This window comes from Rhynchophorus ferrugineus, unplaced genomic scaffold, assembly GCF_030347505.1.
Source record: "Rhynchophorus ferrugineus isolate W39M unplaced genomic scaffold, kcgeb_rfMv2 rfM1, whole genome shotgun sequence".
In the NCBI taxonomy this organism is placed as follows: domain Eukaryota; kingdom Metazoa; phylum Arthropoda; class Insecta; order Coleoptera; family Curculionidae; genus Rhynchophorus; species Rhynchophorus ferrugineus.
In genome coordinates, this window is record NW_027472580.1 from 81,417,635 (window position 1) to 81,434,411 (window position 16,777).

The 16,777-nt window shown below is 31.5% G+C and overlaps 1 protein-coding gene across 1 annotated transcript in view; it reads left to right on the forward strand.

The window, feature by feature from the left end:
- The window catches only part of LOC143200255 (neurotrimin-like), a 328,665-nt gene that overhangs the window by 256,255 nt on the left and 55,633 nt on the right, over positions 1–16,777 (forward strand). The window contains exon 5 of the mRNA XM_076410681.1: positions 15,832–15,960. Coding sequence (XP_076266796.1) covers positions 15,832–15,960 — 129 coding nt within the window. The remainder of the gene's footprint in view (positions 1–15,831; positions 15,961–16,777) is intronic.

Genomic DNA, 16,777 nt, shown 5'->3' on the forward strand with positions numbered 1-16,777 from the left:
CCATTAATTAGATCAAATGTCTTTACTCTCTTTAAAGTTCTGTCATCATTATCTAGGAGATATAGGAAAATATACTGGCTAATTGGAAGAAAATCACAATTATCAGTACATAATAAATTGCTATTATATAAGCAAATATTGAAAGCTAAATGGATATACGGAGTTCAATTATGGGGATGTTCTGCAAAGAGGAACATTAATAAAATACAAATTTTTCAGAACAAAATCCTGAGAGGTACTGTGAGTGCACCCAAATATTATAGGACTGATTACCTACATTGAGACCTTCAGATACCCAGAGTCAGTCAAGAAATCATGAGAATTGCAAGGGGGCATGAGGAAAGACTCCATTATCATACTAATATTGAAATATTGCAACTTTTGGATAACACTATAACAGGACACAGACTCAAAACTATCAAACCGTCTGATCTTGTGTAATGTTGTATAGTGAGGTGCATATATTAAAAAATTCAGCTGTGACATGTATAAACATTATTTCACCAGAGACTGAGTTAGGGCCGATCGGTCCTCCTAGTTATATACCTAGATTTAAGTTAGCATAAAGACAAATTGTAGGTTAGACGAAGACGACTAGTAACAATATATTAATTAAATAATAATAGAAAAATTATCTAGTAGCTAAAGGACATCAACACTGATCTACTGATGGAGCCTTTGTTCATGTTTTTGAGCTATGAAGGGATACTTCCTACAGGTCCTTACGCAGATTGTCGTTATGTATGTACTACAAAGCATCATCAGCATCATCATCATCATAGCATCATATTTTGACTACTAAAACCTCAAAGTAGAATACGTTGTGTATAAGTCCACACTGGTTTCAAGACTCGTTGGTGAAGCAAAAGCTTATTAAATACTGACAGGGCTCTATCTAATAACCAATTTTTATATTTCAGCTTCAGAGTTTTTCAAATTTTTTTTAACATATGGCTTTTTACATTGATTAATATTAATGGGCCATTTTTCTATCCAACATTATATTGTGGCAACAGTTATTGGTTACACATGGTTTAAGTATCGGTCAGTTATGTATGATTCTAGTTTTTTAATATTGATCAGAGAGAAGCATTTTAATCTTCTACTTTAGACTCTCATGCTAAACTTTATCAAAAACTTGAGCAATATCTTAAAATATTGTGGAACAAACTTTATTTTCTTCTAGTGATTTTCTTATGATATTCGCGATTTTGTGAACCTGATCAATCGCGCAATGTTGTTTCCTGGAAATAAATTATCAATCAACTTGGATGCCTTGTGTCAATGATTGGTCTTATACTTTTCAGTAGAAGTTTTCAAATTAATTGAATATTGTTAGCAATGTGATATTGGTCGGTTTGCCGCTGGTTTATAACGTGGTTTCCTGGTTAGGGATCATAATTATTTTAGCCACCTTCCACATTTGTGGTACATGATATATTCTGAATGGAGTAATTATTACGACGATAATATTAATTAAACATTTTTTAAAGGCTACTTTAATACTTATCCATTTGAGAAAACCTGGAAACGACAGTTACGGAAAAAATAATTATAATGTGGCAGATCAATTTCAAAACAGGGGCATGTCATTGATGCGTACGTGTGTATGTTTCTAATTTAGGTATAAGACGTAATTTTTAACAATAGACAAACTATTTTATTTAAGAATGTGATATTTTCTTGTTATATCTTTTTGTATTCAAAGAAATTTAACATACTGGGTACAAGTGGGAAACTGAACCATCTCGGAACGCATTCAAATACACCTAAACATGCCCTCAAAATCTGACTAACGATTTAGGAGTAGATATATATATATATAGAGATATATATATAGGTTCCCAAGAGTTATAGATATAAATATAAGCTTTGTCAAATAAACCTTTTTGATAAGTTCTATATCGTCCATTTAATTTTGAGAAATTTTATTAGGACTGAAAAGAGTGCGACGAAAAAACGTGATATGCTCATCATGATATCCTTGAGCCTAGTCGAATAACTGATTGCTTTAGATTTTTTTCCCACGTTAATATGATTTCTCACATACCGTTATTTACTAATAACATTATTTAATCAAAATTACTGATGTGAACTGACATCGTTCTGTAAAATTACCGTATTCCCTTGGTTTATCGCCACCAAGGTTCGGTTTAAATTCCAAAACTAATAAAACTGCCTCGACAACGACTATTTATGAGACCTATTGAGTGACTTAAACTAAACTACAGGAATATTTATAGGCCATCTTTAAAACACTGCCAAAATTACATGTTTTATCTTAGAAGAATTAGATTAGTTTGAAGAGGTTAAAGCAAATGGGAAACAGCAGGTAAACTTCTTGGATACAGGAGGTGTAAATATTACTAGAAAATCCGTAAAAACCATTGAAAAATGTTTTCTCTTGTCTTTTTTAAACTGGTTACTGGCTGCATCTCGATCCTCAAAAAGCAATCCCAAAGCAAAAAATGAGGTAAAATCAAGGAAGGTGTATTACTATTATACATGTAGATAGCTGGTTGGACTAGGTAGGGGAAAAATAGTTTAAAATGTATTGTAGTGAATAGCTATTTCTTTAAATTGTATCAATAATATAAGTTTCCTAATATCAACAATTTTAGTTATTCACTCATATATAAAGCTTTGGTCAATTTCTGTTAATTAATTACATCTATTTACAAAAAATTTTTATAATATAGTTTTAAAATCAAAGACAATCAACACGTTATTTGATTTTATTTCAAATTTCTCTTCATAGTATGAAATTGTTCATGTAACCAAAGACTCAAAAAGAAGGACGCCCACTACAAAGTTCCTTACAAAACAAAAGACTATATTAAGCTTTCGACGAGCAAAAAGTTCAAAGAACCTCCTCGAATAATAAGAAAACGAAATATAAAGAACGCAATATTGGAAATTGTGTTCGGTGTAATTTTTATTTAATCTCTTAGCGGGTGAATTTTCGTCGGAATTGTTTTAGTTCGACCTATTTCCGATCAACTACCAAAAACTAAATAACGGAAACCGCATTAGGTTTCGGGTTTTCGACGGACTGGATGAAGCGATATGAGACGTTTTTACGTTTTCGCTCAATCGTTCACGAGTGGGTATGGTTAAAAAAAAACAGTCAGTGTCGGTTTTTAAAAGTGTTTGCATTGGCTTTAATATAAATTCGAATCTACAATGGAGGAAAAATAAACACGGCGCAAAAAATATATAGCACAAAAACAGCCCTGGCTTTACGTCAATAGGGGTTGTGCTGGGTTTCAATAATTTGTTTCCACATTATAATAAAAACGATATGGTATTCTACGTAATCGCTGAGGATTCCAGCAAACTAACCTTAGGGTAATGTTTGTTATTCGAACCCCGTTCCTTATATCACACCCAGATCTAGATATGATTGTTAAAATGGGACGCGGTCAGAAAACGTTCAATAACAAATAGACCTTTTATTGCCGGGCAATCTGTTCTATTTTGACGTATGCATATATATTTTTACATTTTCATTATAGCATTATTACCACTAAACATTGATAGATACTCTACTATTAAATAACATCTACAAGGGATTTAGTCTTGGATGACATTAAAAGATATTGAAAACAAATTATATTATCTTCATCATCATTATGATCATATTACCTTTAGCCGACGTTTAGAAAGAATCGATTTCAACACATGTGGATCTATCGGAGTGAGAGGTCTTCAAATCTTCTCTATTTTAAGACTAACCTTGGCCATTCGCCTCTATCGCTATGCATTTGTGGAACTGATTCTTCTACCTTCTATCCAAAATGCCGACATTCCTACAGAATCATTTAAGGAAATCGTTCAATATTTATTCAACAATCGCGCCTCAACTACTGTAATCTGGATAGTTATATTTTTTCTTCATAATTTCGTAATTCATGATTAATTCCTTAATATCATAGGATATAGTAAAAACATAGATGCCACGTATTAACTTTATGATGAATTATATTAGTGGCTCTTTACATGCTACAAAAAATAGAATTAAAATAATGTCTTCTTTACAAAAAACTAATTTGAGTAAACAAGTAAACATGCGGGCAATTTTATAATTGGCATAGTTATAGTGCGTTTTCCTTTTTTTATGAGCTCTATCTACAGTGGGCTATTTCAATTTACAGATAAGGCCGAAAACTCGAGATCATCTCATTGGCATATGTGTGCTGCGGATTGTGCTGTTGTATAATTCTAATTGCCGCTAAACAGTAACCATGATTATACCAAATAAAGCTATTAGCGGTTACATATGTCGGTAGAATGTGTAAGTCCAGATTTCCTTAAAATTAACACAATCTGAACGTATTGGGTCTATTATATATTAAGTTAAAATATCGTCCTCCGCATATATTTATTTCTTGCAGCAATGATGGCTAACATAAGACTAATTTCGAAATTCTAGATTTTTGTACAGAATTAGTCGAAAACATATTCAAGAGGAGCTCTACATCATCAATCCTCTACCGATCTTAATGATTATAGCTTCAAAGCTATAAATATTAAGATCATAAAGAAACATACAAATTAATAAACAACTGAAAATAAAAATATATAACATTGATATTTTCAACAAAAGCTTTTCTTCCAACAACAAAAAACTAATATATGTTTATTTTATTTAAAACTATAAGTCAGCTACGATCTGTGACATCTATTTACTAAGGATGGATAAGTGCCATCAATATAACTGCTTATCTTAAGATATGATAGGTCATCCATGGTCGTATAACTAAAAGATGTATTGGAAAATAATTATCGGTTATTTAAAAAAAAACATAATTTTCAAGAAAATTGAAAAATATGTCTACTTGTTTCTACACTTCTTACCCAAGTGTGAGTACGGAGGATGCGATAATATACCCCAGTGAAGTGCTACCGTGCTGCAAAATCACTTTACCCTTTATTCTGACTCACTCTCGACGTTTTTTGATCAAAGCATAGTTCAAATTGTTCATTTGTTGCTAGTAGCACTAACTGTTAACTGTTTATTCAGATTTCAACAGTTCGTAGTACAACACGCCACTCTGGTCCCACCAAACACAAAGTATTATCTTGCGACCAAAACGATTAGGCCTTGGAGTTGATCGGCTGGCTTCTTCAGGTGATAACCATGATTTTTTGCGCTTAAGGTTTTAAAAATAAATCCACTCAATTCCAATTATTCCTTTCAAGTAGCATTTCACAATGTTTATATTTTTAATTACCTACCTGTCTGCATTTGATGTGGCATCCATATTCCCATCTTTTGGATTTTGCCCGTTGCTCGTAATCAGTCACAAATCGTTTTGTGGCCACATTTAACGCTTCTGCCAATTGTTTATGAGTTTGGTTAGATCACCATCCAATCACTTTTCGGTCCAGTCCGCCAAAACTTGTGATTGCCTGGCACACCGAAATCACCATATTTGAATGTTCGAAACTAAGCCTCACATGTTTTTAATGTTAAAGATTTCTTTCTTTTTCTTTTGGTTCCATAAGAAAAGTGAAAATTCAGACAGGTATAAATCTATGACGGTGATATTTTCGCAAAATCTAGCATATATATCTTTGAAGCTTGATGTCTGTTAGAAAAAAACGGTTACGACATTCCGGTACACTTGGTATATCTAAACTATTTTTCTGAAATAGAATGACTTGATTCCTAAGCTAGTTCATTACTTTACATATACGTTTGGTCTAAAAATAATTAATCAACATTCATGATTACTACAGTACTTGTGCAGTGCTTGTAATATATGCTCATGTCTTTTGTTGCAGACAGCAACACCAAAAAATTAACAAGACCTATACTTAGGTTATTTTTGTATTCAAAAAGTAAAGCCCTGATTTGCATACTTTGAAACACAACACACACACAACATTTTTTCGTTTACGTAGGTTTTATTTTGAGAACCCTTTAAATATTAATTGTCTCTGGGTCTTTTGGTTTGATATTTTAAGAAATCATCAAGCATTTTATAAATTAGTAAAAAATTAATACCATATCTGTCAGTGAGTGTGAATATTTATTCAAAAATACATAATCAGTTTTTTCGATCAATATTTTTTTTATAACATCTTTATTAGATACGCTTAGTACAATCTTAATTATTATTATTATTACAATTAATTTATTACTACTTTTCCTATGTGCTTGGATTAATTAACAAGCAAGACGAGTGCGAGAAAATACATCAGTATGTATTCCTCAATTATAAAATTATAATTATTTATTAATTATTAACTTATAGCTATAGTTTACATTAATAATACACACTAAATGTTCACACAAGTTCGTATGGTTTTGTTCGTTTCAATCTCCTGACATCCTGTGCGCTGTCCAGCAGTTGTATTGCTTCCACGTTAGAATGATTTAGTAATCTTCTTTCGTGTTTCAAGGCGAAATCCTGTACAACTTCGCAAATCCATTTGATTTCCAGGTCATCGTGCAGTTCTTCATTGGTTACATAGCGATAGGCATTGGTAATCAATCGAAGAATCTTGTTTTGACAGCGGTGATTATCTGATATATGATTAACTGATTTGAATTTTTAGTACAACCCCATATTTGCACCCCATAGGTCCAAATTGGCTTTATAATTGTATTATAGATCAACCTCTTTGATTTTAGATCAAGTTGAGAGTATCTTCCGACTAACCAGTATAGTACTTTTATTTTGGTTCTAATGTGTTTTGCTTTTTGTCTAACGTGATGCTTCTAATATAATCTACCGCCAAGATGGATTCCAAAGTATTCTGCTGATTCTGCTTGAGGAATCGGGCATTCATTGAGTGATATAATTAAGTTTTTATTATTTCGCCTTAATGCAAAATTAACGTGGACAGATTTGGAGCTATTAAGTTGAATTTTCCAATCTTTTGTCCATTTGCAGATTTTGTTGACTGCCACTTGCACTTTTTCTATTGCCCTAGGCAGAGATATATCTTTTGCCATAATAACTGAGTCATCAACAAAGGTTCCAAGAAGTGTTTCTTTTATTGTTGGAATGTCAGCAGTGTAGAGCAGATACAGGAGAGGTCCTAAGACGCTACCTTGTGGAACTCCAGCCGAGATATTTTTAAATGTCGAGAACGCCATTTCGTTCGATACTCTAAATTTTCTTCCGAATAAATATGACTCCAGCAATTGACAATAGTTACGCGGTAACAATTTGCTCATCTTACAGATTAATCCCAAATGCCATTTTTCGATCAATATGACCGCCATTGAGTTCAAACACCATTAAAGTGATCAACGGGTTATGGAGATTTCAGACCCATTAATAATTTTATGATTAGAGGTAATTTGTACCTACTACACGTCCTTGTTATTATTGAAAATATTCGCATTGAACGTTTGTATATATAGGAACTTAATACAATAATATTCTGATTTGTCGATGGATTGTCAAATGATATTTTCAAATATCAAAAGCCAACCAGAAGATGCTATAGTAGTTCATTTTTACTGTTTTGGCAATTTGGCTATAATATATTAATATATTTTGAAAAATCAGTTTTACTGTAACACATATTTGTCCAGCTAGATTCAACGAATTTACATTACTCATTAAACGTTTGATTCAGAACAAACCGAAAGCTGCAGTGAGGAAACAATGCATAATATCATTTTACTCCTTACGAAAACCTGCAGCTCACAGCTCGCAGCTTCCTGAAATCTACAACTTCATACAAAACTTTATTCACACTACCGAATCAATGATTGAGATTGAAAAAAAATGTTTTTCTTTAAACATTACAAATTCCTACAAGTTTCCATATTTACCAACTACTAATAAACAGTTTAATTATTTGAACAGGTATAACTAGTATTTTTATATGTGTATTTAATACTTATGCTTGAGATATACATCTAGGTCAAACATTACCTAGCATAATGAGTTTTGTTAAACACGAAACTCAATTAAGCAAATATTGATATCGATAGATCACTCCTTTGTTTTCTCCATTCGGATTAACCTGGAGAGCGAGAGCGTTCCCGGAATAGTTCCGGCATGTATTATTTCCGATCGAGCACGAAAACTAAATAACAGGAAGCGGAACTGGGTTCCGGACTCTCGGAGGGTCGGCGTGCGGAGAAACCGAATCGAGAATAAAAAAGATGCTTTAACCTCCATACGTATTCCGTGCCTTTACCGTTCGGCGAAAGGGGGTCCAGCCAGCCGGAAAGCCCCGATAAGTATTTTCATTAAGCAATTGATTCTATCAGATTTGGCGAAATTAAAAGACCGACGTCGAACAGTGGCGCCACATTAGTATTCCGGCCTTAAGTGAATTTCAATCCGACAGCCGACCCCGTCTCCCCCGGCCCGCGACCCCACCTCCTTTGTCTTCGTCCGTCCCGCGCGCCTTCTTGAAGTCCGCGTCCGTAATCTAAATTAAAAAACATTAAGGCAATTGGCTCGTCGGATTACGACACTCTATCAGCGGCCTGGAGAGGAATCGATTTCGTATTATTCTCGGTCTGACTTTATGTTATCTCTGATCTTTTCAATTTGCTTTTTTTGCCGGTACGGACGCGGATCGCTTTAACCTTTCGGATCGAGCTGTTATGTTGCCCAGAAGGTATTTTTTTGTCGTAAATAGATGGTTTTCTATCGGGGAATTATTTCTACTTACATGGCGTTTTTCGCGCTTGCTCGTAAATATTCCTAATATGCGCCAGTTCTCTCTGTTTTATTAAGTGATTGAATGTATTTCGTTCAGATCTAATGGTGAAAATGGGAAATACCAATATAATTAATTTAGTTATTCATTGTATACAGGTGCCGATTTCAAAGATGGAAAACCCTAATTAAATTTTATGTATTAATTTTTTCTGTTGCTTGATAAGAAGAAATAACTTCTGCTGCCGAACCCCTCAAGCACTTTTTGAAAGCTATGGTTATGTTGCTCCAGCATATCCCAACTGGCGGTTTAGGCTTCAATGATTTAGAAGTAGTGGTTTTGATGTCAGTGATAAAGAGCAGCCTAGAGGACCATAAAAATTGGCAAAGTCGAGAAAATTAATATCAAAATGAGTTAGACAAGAACCCAGTTCAACCTTCCAAAGACCTTTCAAACAGTTTCGCTCTTGATGAGTAAACTATTTCTAAACCTTTACATGAGAAGAAAAAGGTGTAAAAATATATTTTGTGGCGTATTATGATTATTGTGACGACAATATTAAGTGAAAAAAAAACTTGAAAACTCATAAAAATATAAAATATGTCTCATAATAGATTGCTCTGTCCTTAATAAGTTACTCTCGCGTCTGTTAGTTCTCTATTTGATTTTTGTCCAATGGTTTGTGGGTAAAAGGCTCTATGTAAAACCACGTGATTTCAAAACGTCAATAATAATAGTCATTGTTATTTTATTAAGGCCAGTGGTATCGAAAATCATCATATTGTTGCAGAAGTTATAAGACGATGTGTTTTCGACGCTTTAGAGTCAGCAAATTTTGACTCAAGAGATAAAGGTCTATAAACTATTATAATTTTCAAACATCCCCCCCAGGAAATTACATGCCAATTATCATGTGATAATATAGAATAATGTCACATGAACTGAAGTCGAGATATGTCAAATAACAATTTTGGATGTTCACAATTTTGCTTCAGTATATAAAATCGTTGTTTTTGTCATGTGTTTTATATTTACTAATATACTTAATTCAAAGCAAATTTACGCCATAGAGGAGTATTCACGCGACCAGAGAAATTCTATATAACCATTGGAATATATTTTAATATTTCTGCTGAAACCAAAATAAGAATCAACCAAAATGTATTAAATTTTCATAACCAATTGCTGGGAAACTATACCAGATTGGCCCATTTATGTTTTGCGATCAGCTAAACAATATTTGGAAGAGAGCTGATACTATATTCTAACCTACACTTCGAATAACTTAGGTCTATACTCTGCTGACTAGGCCTTGACTCCAATGAGTTGAGTTAATAGTTAGTTTAGGTTGTATATTAATTTTTAGTTGGTGTTCATAAACTGTCTGAAAGGTTGAGAGGATAAAGTTAGGACTCTGATGGAAAATATTTTATATAATTTATTGACTCATATTATTATTAGAGAAACACTATAAATTTTTCCGAACATTCAATATATTATATTAAATGAGGCTTAGTGCCATAATCTTTTCAACTAGTACAATTTTCGTATCCGTACCAAATAGTATAATTAGTAAATCAGATTAATGATCCACAAAATCATTGTTAACACTCTAGCTGCCTGACTAAATTCCAAGTAATACTATTACCGAATTCCACATATAATTTAACGATTAAAACAGACTAATTCGTATAGTCATTTTTATAAAATGTATTACTCAACAAGATCAAATAGCGTCAACTGGAACCTTATCATATTAAAAAATGTTTATCTCCGACAATCGGTTTTCTTTTAATGTTCAGATTAAGTACCTCCATCATACTCTTCTTCTATTGAGTTTCAGTTTTGTTTAGTTAATTTTGCATTTCTTAATCTTTGAAATTAGTGGAGTAATTTGTCTTACGATTCTGACAACTCTAAACCACTCTCAGTTCATGTCTTATAGTTAAAGAACATGGCAAATAAAATAATTAAACCCTAATGATAAGTTTTTGATATGCATATACTTAATATTGATATTATAAATGTTAATTAATATCGATAAATATAACACACCCTCATATCATAATGATGCCCAAATTTTCTGAATTTCTTAAATATTCTGAAAATATTGAAATATCTGGAAAAACTAATGAGAGCCCTAAACATCTTATTAGGCTCTTGTAGTAATATTTTGGTTAATTAGTAACGTTTGGTGACAGATGATCTAATAATGGAACAAAATTAAAGAATTTAGAAGGATTTTTGGGCCTCGTATGCATCCAAAGGTTGAATTTTTTTCTAAAGGCATGTTAATTGAGAGATCTTAAGACAAAAACCTGGTTTACTTTAATAGAATATATTATCATTGTGCATCACCACAGAGCTTAAAATAGCTATAATAAAATTCACTAAATTAAAAAAAAAGTATTGTTAGGAAACGATGTATATAAAACTAATTTTTAATCAAATGAAGTGATAGTAATTAATATCTATAGGAGTCAAGCTAATATCTTAGAAGATTATTGAAAGTTATATTAATTAATAGAAAATTTATGTAATATATGTGTATATTTCAAAGTAATAAACCCCTGAGAATTAATGGAGTGATTAGAGCAATCTGGTAGTTCAATTAATGACTTAACAAAGAGCGTAAAAGTCGTGGCATCATTTAAGCAACATTAGAAAAAGAAAAACGAACTAACATTTGTAGAAAAAGTTAGAATATAAGTATAAGTAGAGATATATACTTTGTAATTCTATTTTAAATCAAAAAGAAACATCATGTGAAAGAAATTTATTTAACGACAGAGAACCATCTACTATTTAGAATGAAACAAACCTCCTGGGTAACATAAGAACTAGATAATACAAAGAAAAAAATGACCCAGATTGTAACTCCGAAATGGCGTAACTTAAGTGACTCCCCTAACACGTATTTCAGACTCTTTGATAATGTAGTCGTCTATTTAAATTAGAATTTTGATAAGCCTTGCTCATTCTTCATTTTGTATAAATAGACATTTTATTCTTTAGTATTATATAACTTTTTGACCTCTAATTGACCTTAAGATTTTATTTAATTTTAGTTAACTGTGAAAAAATATCGTAAAGTTATTTATTATTATTCTTTTCACTAGGCCCAATTGTCAACTAGGAATATTATTTCACCATTTTCGTAAATTGCTCATCTCAGTAGATCGAAATTATCTATCAATAACCCTTGGTTTTCGATTACGCCAATACACTTTCTCAAAGGAAGATAAAATAAATAACATTTGTGAATTTTTTTAAATACCCCACTATATTATGGTACCACTAACTAGCAGTAAAAGTACGACTTTCATCTTATTTTGGAGTTTAGTCTAATTAAGAGAGTGGCCAAATTATTAGCTACAATATTGGGATTATTTAATTTTTTAGTTTAATTGCATTTCTATAACAAATTATTTGTTAGACAGTTAGAAAACAGTTTTGTAATCTTTGTTTTAGTAATTTTAATATTATTAAGAAACAATAAAACTAATTTTAATATTTATGCCACCCTTTGCTGTAATAAGAGCTTCTATGTGTTGGTGTATGCTCTCAATACATTGTTTCGTATCTTTCTGGAGTTTGGAGTCGTAATGCCTTTCCCTGATGAGAATTTCAATTAACTGATGCTTGATGGTAATCACTTCTTTTGCAATTACTCGTTTCGTGAGTTCCCACATGTTTTCTATCAGATTCATGTCTACGAATTCCCTGGCCAAGCCAAATTTCAACGGGGTTAAAACGAAGTTTTTCCGCCAAATATTCAGTAACAACAAAAATATAATTCTTATTTATCTGTAGTAACCAGGTTTCTAGTAATCGCCTGTATTGGTTTTGTTTGGTTTCCTCTTAATAATGTATGGGCATCTCTTACCTTTGACTGAGATAATAGACCACACCGTGAGACTAGTCGAGTGTTTAAAACCCTCTATAAAGCAATCAGAGTGGAATTGTCCATCAAGGCATCGTCTTATAAAAGAACTTTTGTTACTTAAAATTTGGTAGGTTGACTCTCCAGAAAATCACACATGTAATTAATAGAATTAACACTAGAAAATCGTTGTTGACCAGTTGATTATTCAAAAGAATTTTACTAGATCCAGTCTGCGACTCCAGTCATATTTCGATGTTGTTTAGCCCACTGGATTACATTTTTCTGGAGACTCGTCCAAAGCCTTACCAATCCTGAGAAGTTGGAGGTAATCGCGTTTAACTATTAATAAAATATAAATTCTTAAATAAAACAAAGCAAAAGTATTATTATACGATGAATTACTTACTATTTGATTGTTTTAGGCACATAAGTCAGTTAAAATTATTGAAATTATAACATTTAGACATTACAACAAAGACCCTGAAAAGGGTGCGTTTTAAGGGACAATGACTGAGAATAATCGTCGCACAATTGACAAATGACGCGCGTATACAGTGTTGACACTTCACAAAAATAAAAATAATAATAGCTGTACCTATTTCAGTTAAAACAACTCTATAAAAACTAGATTATTTTATTATTGTCACTAATAGTTTGGCTTGCTGACCTACTGTATATCTCCTAAATAATGAATTTAGGAGAATGTTTAAGAGAATGAAAGTAATAAAATAACGGACTATTCATAGCGAATACTTAGAATTTTACACATTTCCTAGTTATTTAGAGGCTCAATATAAAAAAATTATCAAATCAAGAGTCTTTAAACTAAATATAACATATATTATATTGACTAAAATAATCATCCCTACTAATTCTGATATTCTCTAGTAATTATATTGTAAAACATATAAGAATTCATAATTTCTTATTAACTTAAATCTAATCTAATCTAATGTAGGTCCAAACTCAACAAGAGTTTCGTGAGTTACCGAAATGTATGTTAATGGATATTTTCTTTATTATATGTTATATCAAATACATTTACTATCAGGGCCTCCATCGGTGCTGTTAATTATTATATATATATATATATATATATATATATATATATATAGCGTATACTATCATTTCATACATATTTAAAACTATATTCTTTTTATATTTTTGATCGCTGACATGATGATTTTGATGATCAGCTGACAAATAATCAAAAAATATTGACTCTACGTCAATATACACATATATACACATACACTTTATTTTCCAAATCTTAGATTCATTAATTGAATGTTTTTTTATGGAATTTTTACTTAACCAAATATTTTAAAAAAATAATTTCCAAATTAGTTTCCTAGGATTGTTTAATCGTTTTGGTTTCGTGTTTCTTGGACACCGTATCGCCATGTTGCCTGAAAGATGAACAAACATGCAAGAACATGCAACTGCCCAATCAGATACGCGAAGTTTCATTGTAAATTTTATTTTAGACTTTATATTTGTCCTAAAATGAGATCGGATCGGATGGTGTTAAACATTTTAATTTAAGCTATTTCACTATCACGCCACACAATTAACTGATTAGCGAGCACATTGGGATGAATTAACCTCTATTAAAATACTTAACACAAACATTATGAATTACACTTATTATGAGTTCTAGAGTAATATTGCGTTGTGGCACTTCATTAGAGACTTTTGGTATGGAACCTTTGTATGACCACTATATTAGACTTGCTAGCAATTCGCCCTAGTTGGTTTCCACATGACCAAATATGCTGAGGTATTAATTCGTATAGCAATACCCTGCTATCTAATATTTAAATTTGCACACAAGTCCAAGTAATTTTCATTAAGCAAGTATGTGCCTCTTCTAAGTTGGGCATCAGTCTAGCTGTACATCAAGATATTTAGCAACCTCAGCTTGCGAAAGTTGACAATTATTGATATTCAGAGGTAGGCATGTTCTTCTATAGATAATGAATATTACATAGCCAGATTTTATTTGTATTTGTATTTGTGTATATTTATGACATAGTTATATTTAATCAATGTATGTTTAGAGATTCTCTGATGCTCTTGTTGAATCTTCGAAAGTTATTGGGTGTTATTCAGTAGGTTTATCGTCTTTCATCGTTTTATTGTGAAATATCTATCTGTGAAGTAAGATTTTAGTAACTGGAGATGTGGCTGAGGGGGGAGTTTCTCTAAATTAAATTTCAACACTATACTTTATCAAAAGCATTATATATTTAATTACATATTTATAGATTTGTTATATATTTGGTTTGTTTAAAAGTCTTGTAAAAGTTGTTCTATATTCCTATGTTAATTACGATACCAAAGTTAGTGTTCTCTTTAACTATAATTTCTCTACATTTTTTAGATTATCGCTAGTAAACTTGTAGGTCGATAGAATATGAAATATTCTGGTATATTTCCTGGTTTGGGAATAATAATTATTATTTTTGCCACTCTCCAAACTCTAAGAAAATAATGCATTCGTAGTATTCCGTTAAATATAAATTTTAATAATTTTACATCCTTCTCTGATAGTTCTTGCAAGATGTTTTCGGTTAATAAATCGTATCCAGGAGCTTTTTTACAATATGTTATATCTCTCTCATTATTGTCTGTTTAACTTCTCTGACTGTAATTTTTTCAGATTGCAGATGCATTTGATATTTAGAAATTAGAAGGCTGTTAATTTTATTTTATTTGTCTTTAGAAGGACGCTTGAATAATTTTTAAGTAATATTTGAAATATTCAGTAAAAAAATTAACTGTGTAATAAATTTGAACTCTTAAGATGAAAAACGTAAGTATGAATAAGAATTATGAATTAAATAATAACGATAATCTAGTCAAATACAACTCCATATTATATTTTGTAATCAATAGTTCCACTGTAAGGAAATTATGATGCAATTTTAAGCCGGAATCTTCCGTAATAATGTCGGCTTTAATCTCGAAATCCGCTATACGTGTCCCCGTAACGGTTGCATCAATGAAAAGATCCAATTTAGGTAATGGACGCAATTCCAGTCGAGATAGAAGAGTTAAACCATTTAGATAGAGTAAACCGAAAATTATTCGCTACCCTATACGGATGCCTGTTCTTATTTCAACGGTTCGGCTTTTCGGTAATCGCAACTTTCGATAACTTTTAATGAATGCTTTAAAACCTCGATTTTTAGAATGATTTCATTTAAGCAACGGTTGCCAGATGTCCTTTATTTTCTAGTTTTTTTTTTAAATATGATCAATAGAAAGAAAACATTGATTATACTTATAATGCATATTTGTTTCAGTTTCAAGTTTCGACGGTCCAGTTTTAAATATCCAGAAGGTAAACCGTCTTCAAATGGGTCCATATCTGTGCATAGCGTCCAATGGAGTACCGCCATCTGTTAGCAAAAGAATAATGCTAATTGTTCATTGTAAGTTAATGTTACAAATAATACCTATATATTTATAAAAGTTTTATCATATATTTTATACATTTTATCATATTAGCAATAAAACTTGCCGCTTTTAGTTATATTTTGGATATGATTGGAGCATTTCGTTGCTATACATGAATATTTCTTAATAATTTCTACATCCATCACATCGGAGATTTAGCTTCTTAACTAATTGAATCCGAAATATAGATTTTTCGTGTTTTATCTGTGATGTTATAAAGTTAATATATTGCACGACAATACATAGAACACATATGACACTATATAAATGCATACAAACTAAATTCGAACAAACTCGGGACGAATATAATTTTAAAAGTAATAAAGTTAGTTTCCTTGATAAATAATTATAATCCCAATGTATGAATTAAGCTGCTACATATTCAAACATATTCAATCTAGGGAATATTAATTTATTAACGGGATATTGAACCATGAGTTGCCTTAAAAACAGCTGCAATTCTTAGGGGGATAGATTCGTCAAATATTTGAGTAGTTTTCAATGGAATTCTATCCCATACTTGTATTAAAAATAATATTGGAAATAGAGATCTACCCTTCACTCTCTCCGACAGGGTGTGGAAAGCAATGAAACGATGATTTCTCGGAACATTTCACATTATTCCGATCACCACGTATCAAAATTTTATAATCCTTGCACCACTTCTTTCGCATCTTAGTGTTAACTTAGGGATTTTCCCTCTCGCATTGTCGAACTTTATAATATAATAAAATATAACCTACAAGATTTTACATATAATCTGAGAAATACAACAGCGTCGTATTGTTTACA